Genomic DNA, 14,280 nt, shown 5'->3' on the forward strand with positions numbered 1-14,280 from the left:
AAGTGCAGAATTCTTACAGACAGTGCGATGTTTCAATGCCTGACCCCTCTGAGAGAGTAAACTACTCCCTTTTTCTTTTCCTTTCTTTTTAAGAACACAAGGAAATTAAGTTCAGGAAGAATAAGGAAATTTAATGTTAAGGTGGAGAATTTTGACAAAATTTTGCTCAAAAGTTAAAGTTCTAATAACACAAGAACCTAGGGTAGTAACATAGGAATTGAGATACTGGATCTGACCAGTACTCTGTCTAGCCCAGTATCCTGTCCAAGAAAATGCTTGACAGGAAGACGCAAAAGTGGACAATTATTTAATAGCCTTCCTCTGAGAGAGACTTCTTTGTAATCCTAGTCAGTTAGCATTTGGATTATGCAATTAAACACAAAGATGTATAACTCTAATTCTTAATTATTGCTGTGTATTTTTTATATTATCTAGTTTGTAACTGTTCTCATTATTTATATAAATTACATTACACTTTTTTGTGTTGATCTGTGTGCTGCCACCCAGTATGGCCAATCTTTTTTTGACAACTAATGCCCTCTTGGTCTCAAAATCTTGTGGCAATGAGTTTCACAGGTTGATATTCTGTTGTTCACCTAAAAACAAGTATTTTTAGCTTTAAATTTGTTCTTTCAATTGCATTGAGTGTCCTCTTGTTCTTGTGTTAGGTGAGAAAGTAAATAGGAGTGCCTATTTTATGCTGAGTGTCCAGCAAGAGTGGGAATCAGAGATTTGGCCCAGGAGTAATTTAGAACAGACTGGAGTCTGCTGTAAAGTTTGCCTGTGGTGTATGCCAGTTGGGGATTGTTGGAGTTCATTACCATCTGGCCACTCCCCTAACCACACCTTTCTACCTCTAACATACTCCTCTTCACCTTTTTTCTCTGAAAACTGTGAGGATGGTGGCATAGGACCAGTTATAGTGACTGTGCACCTACTGGAGAATCCCTCGTGCTAGGGTATCACCATGACTTTATCCATGCTATTATAGATAGTAGGTAGTAGATAGTAGAAATATGGTTCCTAGAACTATTAGGAATAGGTTTTCAATAAGTATTTGAAGTTAGTTGTTGCCAAGCAAATTAAAAAAATATTAGTTTTCTCCCTTCAAAAATACCATAACTTAAAGGAAATAACTTGCACAAGTACAGTACTTACACAGCTCATGGAACAAGTGGTCATTCATAAGAATATAACTATATACACGTAGTCAAAGCAAATTCCATTTACAAATTCACAGCAGCTGGTGGTTTCAGCTGTAAGGAAAGGTTTTGTGCTGCAAACTTGAGGCACTTCAACCTCTTTGGAAATTTGAGATATTTGCCGTTTTTCTTATTTTGAAGGTAAACTGTTTAAACAAAAAGAATAGGAATACTTGTAGCACCTTAGAGACTAACAAATTTATTAGAGCATAAGCTTTCGTGAGCTACAGCTCACTTCATCGGATGCATATGAATTCTGATATAAAGAGCAAGAATTCTATCTTTTAAATATTAAAATATCTGACTTTTATTAATTTGTGTTTGCATGAAACAGACTTAAAAGTAGTTTGCATTTTATCAGCTAAGTCTTTAGAATGCTGAAAATTTCTTAGCAATCTTTTTTTATCGGATTTATTTCTTATGCAGGAATCTTTCACATAGAAAAGAAATTTCTTCAAGTATAATGTGTCTTAACAAATAATATTCAACTCATTGTCAGGTCACTAAATGGCCTGTGATAAGTTAAATTGAGGAATTTTAGGTAAAGTGAGTGCAGAAGCGCGTGATGGCATTTCAGTAGAGAAATATGAGATGCAAAAGTCTGTTCTTCAACTCTGCACATATGTGATTTACGACAAACATATATTAGAAAATACCATAAAACACAGTGAATCTCTAAAGCGAATTTGACTTGTCTCTCTGAAAAGTTTTTGGACTCCAGTAGCCTTTTCAAATCTATAGATCTGACCTAACTAACTAAACTCCCAAATCCAATACGCCCTGTCATAACCATACGGCTAAGGGTAGCCTAAAATTCCTCCTTACCTGTAAGGGGTTAGGAAGCTCAAATAACCTGGTTGGCACCTGACCAAAAGGACCAATGGAGAAAGAAGATGCTTTCAAATTTTGGGGGGAGAAGGCTGTGTTTTGTGTCTTCTCTTGGGAAGCAGAGAAGCATCAGGTCAGAAAACTCCTTGTCCTATAAACCATCGTAAAAGTCTCTCATGTTACAAAAATTGTGAGTAAAAGCCAGGCAAGGCATGTTAGATTATCTTTTGTTCTGCTTGTGAATTTTTCCTTTGCTGGCAGGAGGTTTAGTCCTGTTTTTTGTAACTTTGAAACTAAGCCTAGAGGAAGTTCTGCTGTGTTTTTGAATCTTTTGTTACCCTGTAAAGTTATTTCCATCCTGATTTTATAGAGGTGATTTTTACCTTTTTTTAAATAAAAACCTTCTTTTAAGACCTGACCGATTTACCTTAAACCCCCTTTCCTGGGGAGGCTTTGTTAAATCTTGTGGTGATACAGCATACCCTCCAAGGGCAAAGAATTTGTGCGTTGGGGAAGTTTTAACCTAAGCTGGTAGAAATAAGCTTAGGGGGTCTTTCATGCAGGTCCCCACATCTGTACCCTAGAGTTCAGAGTGGGGAGGGAACCCTGACATGCCCAAACTTCAAAAAAGTTGAGAACTGGTCCTGACCTTTGCAGCCAGTCCCTATCTGTCCAATGAGACAAATGGAATTTATAGATCTGAACAGCCTGCCATCTGCTCCCTCCAAATTTAACAGTTTGGACCATCTAGTTAAAAAAAAATTAACCTCTTTAAAAAAAAAAGAAAGAAATATTATTTTACTTACAATGTAATAGATCTTGGCATTGTGGTTATTGTGGTTCCTGTTGTATACATATCAGAAAATATCTAATAGTAGAAGAGATGACAAAAATATTGCCATCCTCTCCTCGTGCATACCCCTCTTTAAAATTAATTTTTGCTTTGTCACTAACAAGAAGTGAGTTCCTACATTTAAAAAAAGGAGTACTTGTGGCACCTTAGAGACTAACTAATTTATTTGAGCATAAGCTTTCGTGAGCTACAGCTCACTTCATTGGATGCATACTGTGGAAAACACAGAAGATGTTTTTATACACACAAACCATGAAAAAATGGATTTGTGCTGGAAATGGCCCACCTTGATTATCATACACATTGTAAGGAGAGTGATCACTTTAGATAAGCTGTTACCAACAGGAGAGTGGGTTTGTTGGGAAGGGTGGGGAGAAAACCTGGATTTGTGCTGGAAATGGCCCACCTTGATTATCATACACATTGTAAGGAGAGTGATCACTTCAGATAAGCTATTACCAGCAGGAGAGTGGGGTGGGGGAGAGAAAACCTTTTGTAGTGATAAACACCCATTTTTTCATGGTTTGTGTGTATAAAAACATCTTCTGTATTTTCCACAGTATGCATCCAAAGAAGTGAGCTGTAGCTCACGAAAGCTTATGCTCAAATAAATTGGTTAGTCTCTAAGGTGCCACAAGTACTCCTTTTCTTTGTGCGAATACAGACTAACATGGCTGTTACTCTGAAACCTACGTTTAAAAAAAATTGTTACAGAGCCATCAAGATGTATCCATCCAGTAACTGAGTAATTCTGTGATCTTATTGTAACCTTTGTGCTGCCCATCTCCGTCTCCACTTCTGTGTATTTATTCTTCTCACTTGTATCACAGCTAAAATTTATAGTATAATCATTTTGGGGTAAGGACCTTGGTTTTTACTTTTTCTATAAAGTGCCTAGCACACCGCTAAGTGCTGTAAAATAATAACTGAGAGCAAAAATGTGCCCACTGGGACACAGAATATTACATCAATAACATGGAGTTTTAAAAGACGTCAAATGCTGAGGTAACTGTAAAAAATGAAAATATTTCTGTATTGTCTGCTATTATTTATATATCGCAAGAGAGGATGAGAAATGGATCATAAACACATGGATGAAGGTGGGGAAAGGAAAAGAATAAAAGACACAGAAGTGGGGTAATTAAAGGAAAAATATCATCTCCCTTTGTGTATCTTCTCTTTTTTTCCAGCTCTTCCTTTAACTAAGTAATGCATAATTTGCTACTCACAGAATCAGTCCACCATTTCCCAGAAGTCTGGAAAGCAACCCAGTATCAATTTGCAGCCAAGCATTTGCATGTGTAACTCTGTATGTCAGTAACACTGGATGCTGCAAATTGCCTGTCAGGTGAGGCACTGTGGGAACATTTCTAAATAGTCTTCAGTTAATAGCCAGATGCATATAAGCACTTAGTCCAATTTGTGAAGTTGTTGGAAAGAACTGCAGTGATTTTAATCTCTTGCAAGTTGGAAAGGGATGGGGAATATTCATATTCAACATAATGTATTTTAAAACATGTATTAGTTTAATAGTTTTATCATGTTAATCATATCTCTTTGCAAATATCTATAACTTCTAATATATTATTCAACATTTCTCTCCAATAACAGTGGCCCCAATTCAGCAAGGTATTCAACTTATGCTTAACTTCAAACACTTGAGTAGTCCCATTGACTTCAATGTGATTACTCGCATGGTTTAAAGTTTGGTATGTGCTTACGCACTTTGCTGAATCAGGTCAAATCTGCAAAAGAAAAGGAGTACTTGTGGCACCTTAGAGAGTAATCTTTGTGAAAGTTTTCCACTGCAGCATGCTACAAATGTATAATAGTGGGGGAAAATCAAAAAGGGATTTAGAAAAATCAAAAAGGGAGATTATCTGACACAGAAAACAAATTTAGAATATAATCCTAAAAAGTTTAGCAAATCCTTGAACTTAACATTTGTAAAGATAGGGCACATTTTTGTTCTGAAGTGCTTGGTTTGAGTGATCACTTTGTGAATTTTGAGAATGGATTTTCAAAGGGATTTCTGCTCCTAAATCTCTGAGTCACTTTTGAAACATTCCCCTTAAATGCATCTAAATGGCCACATAATTAAGATTAGAGAGCATGGGTAGCTTTATAGTGTGACCAGGTATTCTCCTATTAAGTTTTAGGTGAAATCTTGGCCTGATTTAAAGTCAATGGCAAAATTCCCAATTACTTGATTGGGACCAGAATTTCATCCCCAAAATTTTAGCTTGTGGGGAATGATTTTATGTCTTATCTGGACACTTTTTATATGTATCACTGCCATTTTTTTCATGTGAATTCTCAGCCACATATGTCCCTTTTTAAACATATCCTCAAAGGAGAGGATGATATGTTCTTTTATTTTTAAAAGTGTGACAAAGTTTTACATCATTATAATACCAAATAGCTGCCTGGCTCTCTTCCAAACATATTTTCAGAAGTACCTACACTGTCATGTTTCTCAGCAAGAAGCTGTCTGAGAGGGAAAGCAACTGGTCAGTCAGTGAAAAAGAATGTTACGCCATTGTCTACGCTCTGGAAAAGCTATGCCCATACGTTTGGGGACGGCGTTTCCACTTGCAAACCGACCATGCTGCGCTACAGTGGCTTCATACCCCCACGGGAAATAACAAAAAACTTCTTTGGTGGAGTTTAGCTCTCCAAGATTTTGATTTCGACATACAACACATCTCAGGAGCTTCTAACAAATGATGCACTCTCCCGTGAAAGTTTCCCAGAATCAACTGGTTAAAATTGTCCTTGAGATGTGGAAAATATTGTTAGTCTTTATGTACTTGGTAGTATATTTAGAGGTGCATGTGTCTTATTAACTCTGTTTTCACCTAGAGCTCCAGGAAGAAATCACAGCCAGTGGTTCACCCTATCTGTGATTTGGGGGGCGTGTCATAAATATAAAGGGAAGGGTAACCACCTTTCTGTATACAGAACTATAAAATCCTCCTGGCCAGAGGCAAAACCCTGTCACCTGTAAAGGGTTAAGAAGCTAAAATAACCTCACTGGCACCTGACCAAAATGACCAATGAGGAGACAAGTTGCTTTTAAAGCTGGTGGGGGGAACAAAGGCTCTGTCTGTGTGATGATTTTGCCAGGAACAGATCAGGAATGCTCTTCAGAACTCCTGTAAAAAGTTAGTAAGCAATCTAGCTAGAAATGCATTAGGTTTTCTTTTATTTAAATGGCTGGTAAAATAGCTGTGGTGAATGGAATGTATATTCCTGTTTTTGTGTCTTTTTTTAACTTTCGGTTTTGCCTAGAGGGATTCTCTGTATTTTGAATCTGATTACCATGTAAGGTATTTACCATCCTGATTTTACAGAGTTGATTCTTTTACCTTTTCTTTAATTAAAATTCTTCTTTTAAGAACCTGATTGTTTTTTCATTGTTCTTAAGATCCAAGGTTTGGGTATGTGTTCACCTGTGCAAATTGGTGAGGATTTTTATCAAGCCTTCCCCAGGAAGGGGGGTGTAGGGCTTGGGGGGATATTTTTGGGGAAGAAGTCTCCAAGTGGGCTCTTTCCCTGTTCTTTGTTTAACATGCTTGGTGGTGGCAGCATAGGGTTCAAGGACAAGGCAAAGTTTGTACCTTGAGGAAGTTTTTAACCTAATCTGGTAAGAATAAGCTTAGGGGGTCTTTCATGCAGGTCCCCACATCTGTACCCTAGAGTTCAGAGTGGGGAAGGAACCTTGACAAGGCCTGAATACCAGGAGACAGCACCTTGCAAGACCAAATGTATGCCTCATTCTCTGCAGTATGATTTCATTCCCAGTTATGTGAAAATATTCTAAAACTTTCTGATCTGTTGTGAAATTATTCTTGCAAATATTTTCAGCAAATCTGTAAACTAGTAATAAATTTGAAAGCCTAGGTTTTACCAGTTCCACTGAACTTCTGTCAGTAGTAACTGACTTCATTGACATTGTTACTGACTTCAGAGGAACTACTCATGCTACTAAATATTAAACTTATAGTGTTTGTGGCATCAGATCCTAATTCAGCATCCAGAGAATGTAAAGGTAGCTATGGTGGCATAAATAATTAAAGTCCCTGTAAAAGTGTCTGATATTAGCAAATACCTCCAGTGGCCAAAAATAGGACACTAGCTGGGGAGGGCTTTGAGTTACAATAGAAAATTCTTTCTCAAGTGTCTGCTGGTGGGTCTCTCACACATGCTCAGGGTCTAACTGATCGCCATATTTGGGAGTTGGGAAGGAATTTTCCCCCAGGTCAGATGGCAGAGACCCTGGGGTTTTTTGCCATCTTCTGCAACAACAGGTTACTTGCTGGTTTGAACTAGTGTAAATTGTGAATTCTCTGTAACTTGAAGTCTTTAAATCAAGATTTGAGGACGGCTGTAACTCAGCCAGAGATTATGGGCCTATTACGGGAGTGGGTGGGTCAGTTTCTATGGCCTGCAATGTGCAGGAGGTCAGACTAGATGATCGTGATGGTTCTTTCTGGCCATAAAGTCATAAGTCTAAGATATACTGTTGTAGAGTATATCTGGATACTGGATCACTCTATGATTGCCTGTTCTCTTCATTCCTTCTGAAGCACCTGGCACTGGCCACTGGTGGAAAACTAGGTGCTGGGCTAGATTGATCTGACCCAGTATGGCCATTCTTATGTTCTTAGAGGACTCTCCCACCACATTATTTAAAATAATATATTGTAAGCATGATAATGAACATTCTTTTAATAGGTTTTATGTAAGAAAATAACCAATTTGTTACCTTAACTTCCTATATTATTTTTCATTATACCTAGTGCAGTTTTTTTATCAGCCAATCCGTTTGCTAAAACATCACTTATTCCAAGAAGATTAACAAGAAGTGAAGTACAGAGTACAGTACTGATCCTGCAATTAGATCCATATGGATCTACATTGACTTCAGCGGGACTGTGCAGTTGCAGTGCTTCACCCACATGGATTTAATGTGGGATTGAGACCTCATTTTCCACCTTGGAAATAGGTCATTGATAAAATAAAATTTCTTATTTGTCAATGTGCAGAAGAAAACCCTCACAGTCAGTCACATATTTTTTTTTAAAGCCCCAAACAACCCAAGTTCAAATACATTGTAGTTCCATCACTTTGCTTGTTTTTTATTTTTTTTCAGATTGTGTCAAGTGATCAAGCCTCCATCACACCCAGCTAGGACTTCTGGAAGTCCAAAAAATTTCTAAGCAGTGTATGTGCTCAAGATGAAAAGCTTTTAAAATGCAGTATAAAACTCTCACATTTTTTAAATTGCAGCATAAAGGCTGACTTTAACAGCCATTTGGGATTCTCTCCCTATAAAGAGGAAATCCAAGCAGTGGTTTTGGAAGTCTTAAAATTTATTTTATTTTAAATTAGGTATAATAGTGATAACATTAATAGAATGAAAGTCTGCAACCATTTCATATGTAAATGTCTTAGGTTTATCATTATCTGTCAGCAAGGAGAGACCATTACTGGAGCACAAACTCATTCTATCCATGTTATCACTTGATTTGTATTTTTCAGTATTTATTATGCAACTTTTCCAAATTACGTTTCTTCAGGTTTTAAATAGGGACACTAAACAATGTAGAATACTTAAGGAGGGCTATAAAGATTGAAATACTTGGATAAATTAAACTAAGAGCCTGAACCAAACAAAAAAGAAGGCTGGGATGTCACTCCCTCCATGTGTAAGGGCAGTTTGAATACTACAATTAGAATGAATTAATACTGGTTCAGGGAGATTAATATAGAACCTTTCTAAGTTGCTGGTTGGAATTCAGTGTGGATCACTAATGACTGTAAGAAGGTGGTAGGGTTCTTCTGTTGAATTAACCTGTTAAGTGCTGTTGGAACCCTGCAGGGTGATGCTGACTGATTCCTGCTGACTCATTGTGGCAGGGATATAATGCGGAGGAATGGCTCAAGAATGGAGGTTCTTGGGCTCTCGGACAGAGAGAGCTCTTCAGGAACACCCTGAGGAGTATCTGTGTTCAGGAAGACAGCTGAGAGTTAAGTTTCTGCTCCTGCTATTTGAATTACCAAGGAAGACAGACCCTAGAAAGAGGGTACAATGATTCTAAATACAGTTAGGGTGACAAACGGGGGTGGGGCAGAGAGAGGCAATCCCCACCTGCTCCTAACACATTAGGTAAAATTTTATCCCCGGCTGGCAGTGCTGCTACTGCAGCCTCAGAGGCAGTGCAGTGCTGAGCCACCAGGTCGTCTTCCTCTGCTGATAGAGAATGGCAGCAGTGGAGGAGCTCGGGCTGCTGTGGCTGCCAGTAGCCAGGAGTGGTTCTGCCCCTTCAGGTTCTGTGGGGGAGGTGGAGAACTGAGGAACTGGCTCTGGGGGTGCTGTTGAGGAGGGAGGATACTGGCACTGGCAGTGTTGTGCGGGAGGTGGGATGCCAAGGACTTGCAGCTGGCTCTGGGGGTGCTGGTTATGGGGAGCAGGCAGCGGTGGCCTGGGGAATGGCATTGTCACTGCCATGCTCTTTTTTTGCTGTGCAGCCTGCGCAGGACCCACCCAGGAATCTGAACTCCACCCCTGTCTCCTAGTAATGCCTGAGATGGCGTGGGGCAGAGCCAAGCTATCTGCCTAGTGCGAAGGGCTCAGCCTGGCTGCAAGGAGTGGGGGGATGGTGCAGAAAAGCACCAATCCTGCCCAGCAATTCTACTTCATGGCTCAGGCTCAGATCTGGTAAGGTCCACCCCCCCTTCACGCACTGGACTCTAGTCCATAAATATTCCCTCTCCACAGTGTCTACCCCAATCTTTTCCTTTTGCCAGGGTTTCCTCCCCACAAACCTCTCAATCCCACTCGACACCCGGAGATCCACAGCCCCTAAACTTTACCTCTCACTCCTCCTGGAGCCACCATACCAATCACCAATTCTCGTCACAAACCCACCCCACAGAACAGAAGACCCCCCACACCATTTAAAGTAATTATTACTTGATTGTTTTGTCACTACTTTGTAGGCTGAAGAATCACTGTTTTAGTTAGCTTGCAAAACCGATACTATTCGGGGAAAATTTTGGGTAACACTCAGTAAATTTTTTTTATACTTCACCCTCCCTGCTCAAGACCCCAGGTGGTGCCCCTGAATACAGTGTTTGTGGAACCTATTCAGCGAAGTATGGGAACTCCACCTGCTAGTGACTAAAAATTCATTGTTCTTTGATGGCTGTCAGGTGAATGGCGTAAGTGAGATGAGATGGTGGCCTTAGTCCAGCTCCTGGTGGGCAAGTGTTTGCAACATTGCAGTAGCCTCCAGTAAAATTGAAACTGAAGGCCAGAGCTTAAAAGGCCTCTGTACAGATGCACAAGGTGTGGAATAGGCTCCAATGAAACTCAACCCTAAACTTCTGGGGTAGGACTGGCCACCGTTTCAGGCTTGCAGTGCTATGAGAGCGTGGACTCCCCCAGTCCATGATCCTGTGGCAGCTAGGTATTCCAAAGGGGAAGTAGGGTCACGGCATAGAGAGCTAGATGGCTGTGGAAAGGAGTGCAGCTGGCCTACTCGCCCTGTGCATCTGTGAGCTCCTGCTGCTGTGCTGCAACTCCACCCCACCCCTGTACAGATAGTTTTTGAACAGGCATTACTATGTCCCAAATAAGCACTGTTATCAGCAGTCACAGTACGAGGGCCAAGGACTGACTGCATAGGGAGAGTACACTGCCCTCTCCCCCATGAAGATTTTCCACCAGTCAGGGGTGAAGCAGCATTGGAAGCTTGCTGTAGCTGGTCTGTGGGGTTAAAATAAAGGATGTTTGGTCTCTGTTACTTTCCATCTAGCACTTCTCACAACATTAATCTCACTTTATAAAGAAAATCCAACCTTAAAATGCTTAAACTCACATTATAATGAAAATAATACCAAGTAGCAAGAAGTGGTGTTACTTAAATGAATCACATAGTGGGTTACTGATATTCATATGTTCGTGCTTCTAGTTGACAGTTAAGACAAACGCATATTAAATATGGAAAGCAATGTGATTTCCTGGTATAGGGGAGGGGTATGTCCCAATCTGAAGTTAATTTACCACTCTCAATATTGCTATTTAAGACTCTAAACTCTGCAAGCTTTAAATAGTGATTTTCTTTTCCCTACTGCTATGCCAAAGCTCTGTACCAACAGAAAGGTCAACAAGAAAGCCAACCTGAAAGCAGATCCCAGAAAAAGCTTTGATAATTGCCAAGTAAGCATATATCCACACATGGACAGTTCATAGGTTGACCTTTTCACTAGGAAATGCAATGACACTGGGTTGGATTGCATTACCTATTCCCAGTGTTTTCCCCAGGAACTGAAGTTAGAGGGGATATTCAAATTTACAGGGAAATGAGGGCCAAGGAGTGAGACCGTGAGGGTGAAGATGAGCTGTATAGCACCGTAGTAAAAACTGGAAAAACATAAGTTTTAGATTTCTGAAACAAAAAATATTATTTTTTTAAAAAACATATTTAAATTGACTTTTGGAAAAATCATAATAATTAAAAGGTTTAGTACAGAAACTCCCTGAGATAACGACCCCTCGAGATAGCAACGATGTGAGATAATGACCTTGGAAAATATTATGCATTTTAAAAATCTTAGCCTACTAGGAAATGTATATTTATATAAATTTTCCCAGTCACAAATCTAGCATTCTGAAGCAAAGTCACTAAAAATACTAATCTGGTTGTTCCAAGAATGAGAAATTGTATTACTTCCTTCTATGCATACATAAACTTTCATGAAATTTCAGTAAAAAAAGAGGGGTTAAGTTTATTGTGGCTGCCTGGTTGCTGTAAGCAAGTTTCATACATTTTCATCGGCAAGGCAATTTGGCGCTAACTCTTGACCCCACATTTTAAACATCATAAAACACCAGTAAACATCAGCATTTGATTTTATGATGATTGCTTCTTGTTTATCAATCACAATTTGAAATTATGAGGTTAGCCACATCACCAAAATGAATACGCCAACATTGTCACAACAAACATAGCTGTGTGAGGAAGCTAGTCTTTGTTCATACTTTTCAAACCTATTATGATTTTTCAGGTGAAAGTGTTTTATCATATATATGCTTTTAAAGTGTGTATTAATGTTTCAATTTCAATTCAAATTTTCAGCCAACAACTAAATGCAATTCTTTTCCAACTAGAATTTTTTTAGAACAATTAGATCTAGTTGGAAAACAAGTAAATTGGCAACACAGCTAACTAATTGACCACTAGGGGGAGTAATGGGGAGGTCAGAAGGGGTAGGGAAATCCTTTTCCTCCTGCATTTTCTATTTCCAGCTGCTTTGAAAGAAGATGCTACCATACAATTGCATGTGAGTAATATGGAGAAACAGGACATTTCTGCAATTCACCTGTGTTACAGGTATCTCCTATGCATGCCATCATACATGGTGAGGGGGTGACCTTTTACAAACCTAGGCAGATAGCTCACTCTTGGGTTGAAGAGTATCCTTGTGTGCAAAACAATCGAGCAATCTGAGAAAATGTCTAGCATCCCACTATTGAGAAACATGGGTGTTTGACAGGAATTGATTATATCGGTCCAGTGGAACCTACACAGCCCAAGCCTGGAAATCTACACAGCAATGAAACAGCCCTGCAGCCTGAGCCCCACATGCCTGAGTCGGCTGGCACAGGCCAGTCATGGGTGTCTAGTTGCTATGTAGACAGACCCTCAGAGCAACAATAATTTTTGTTTAGAGACCGTGCTTTTGACTTTGAGAATGTGCTAAGCACATGCAAGTTCATGGATTTCAGTGCCAGATGCAACTGCTAAGCACTTCTTGGGTTAAGTCCCTAATACACTAGAAATCTAAATCACTTTGTATATGACAGTCACATATATAACAAATAATACTGGCTTTTAGATTATTTGATTTTCCTTATATGTTTCAATGTGGCATGGGAAGTATAAACTTTTATTTCTTTGTTCCTGAAATGTTGTTTCCTGGCAGTGTCTCTGTTTGGATGTATAATGGATGTGCTAAATATAATCTGTATGCAGTTTAACATAAAGCACATCAAAAATGAATGTAACATAAATACCAATTGTTATTTTAATATAAACTGCTAAGAAGAAAGGGAAGTTTTACTTCTGTTGTCTGGGATGTATCTATGCTGTGGTATAAATAGAATGTTTGAGTTTTCAGGTGTGTCAGTCTGACATAGCTCACCAGAACTTAATTTGTGAAGCATGGCTTCTGAAAGTAAAGGCCTTACTAACGTTCTTCCTTGTTTTTGTTAACAGGAAGAGTGCTTCTTGAACCTAGAGGCTCCTATTTCAAGAGTATGTGGCTACGACACTCCTTTCCCTCATATCTTTGAACCTTTCTACATCCCAGACAAATGGAAATGCTATGATGCCCTTCGAAAAATGATTAATTATTGATAGAATTATTGATGAAGCCTGCAAGCATTCTAACCAGAGTAAGTGGAAGATTTAAAGGTTAAAGTACTAGTCATTTTTAAAGCAGGAATTGGCTATTGCTGCTTACGGTCATGGTTCAGAAAGGTACTTAACCCCTTGCCTAACTTTAAACACATAAGTAGCCCCACTGAAATCAATGCGCATGGTGGAGCACATGTTTGAGTACCTTGCTGCATTAGAATATAAAATACTTTGCATTCTGAGAAGTGTAATTGATTAAGAACAATTATTGATTGAAAGAAAAAATCTATATTGCTTCAAATATTTCACATATGAAAGCCCATTCTGTTTGAACTTTAAAATCTCCTATGGCTCATGGTGGGTTCAGACCTGTGAAGTGCGGGTCATCTTCAGCTCATGTTGACTTTAATTGGAACTGAAAGCTCTCAGCTCTTTGCAGGATTGACCCTGCGTACAGTGCACTGAAGACATGAATTTTCTCTAGTCTTATGTTTCAGTTCAAAGATACTTGTAAGCCTATTATCTAAAGTTTATTCTGCAGATAATAACCAAATATTGCATTTTCTATATAATTTTTCCAGCTACTTTGCCCACTCACCCAGTGAGACTTCAGCTGTTTGCAAAATCCTGCAAGCAAGCAAGTACTTTATCAAGCAGTATTACTTTCCATTACTTGTCTCTAAATCATTAGGATGTTTAAAACACATTCCTAGTCTTAAATTTCTCTTCAATATAATAGCAAAAATCTGTTCTCTTCCTTCATAAACATACATAGTGTTAGTCTGTTCATCGGCGAACAAAGTCTTGAAAGGAAGCTGAAAATGACTTTAATAGATCTTCTGTATTTACTGTCTGATGTTATGATGTAAATTTGTTTTAAGCAAGTAGTTGACTTATTGTGGGTTTCAATGACAGCGTAAAATAGTAGCTGTAGTTAGATGTACAATGGGAGGCAGTTGCTGGGATCCAT

General features: G+C 38.9%; 1 protein-coding gene across 4 annotated transcripts in view; it reads left to right on the plus strand.

Moving 5' to 3' along the window:
- The window catches only part of BCKDHB (branched chain keto acid dehydrogenase E1 subunit beta), a 290,535-nt gene that overhangs the window by 271,553 nt on the left and 4,702 nt on the right, over positions 1–14,280 (plus strand). For 2 of the 4 annotated variants that reach the window (XM_073336527.2, XM_073336526.2), the window contains exon 10: positions 13,170–13,348. In XM_073336527.2, coding sequence (XP_073192628.2) covers positions 13,170–13,310 — 141 coding nt within the window. In that variant the 3' untranslated portion in view covers positions 13,311–13,348. Of the gene's footprint in view, positions 1–13,169; positions 13,349–14,280 lie in introns of those variants that run through there. The other 2 variants (XR_012157975.2, XR_012157974.2) reach the window with 2 other exon arrangements.

Source organism: Lepidochelys kempii, chromosome 3 (assembly GCF_965140285.1).
Source record: "Lepidochelys kempii isolate rLepKem1 chromosome 3, rLepKem1.hap1, whole genome shotgun sequence".
NCBI lineage: Eukaryota > Metazoa > Chordata > Testudines > Cheloniidae > Lepidochelys > Lepidochelys kempii.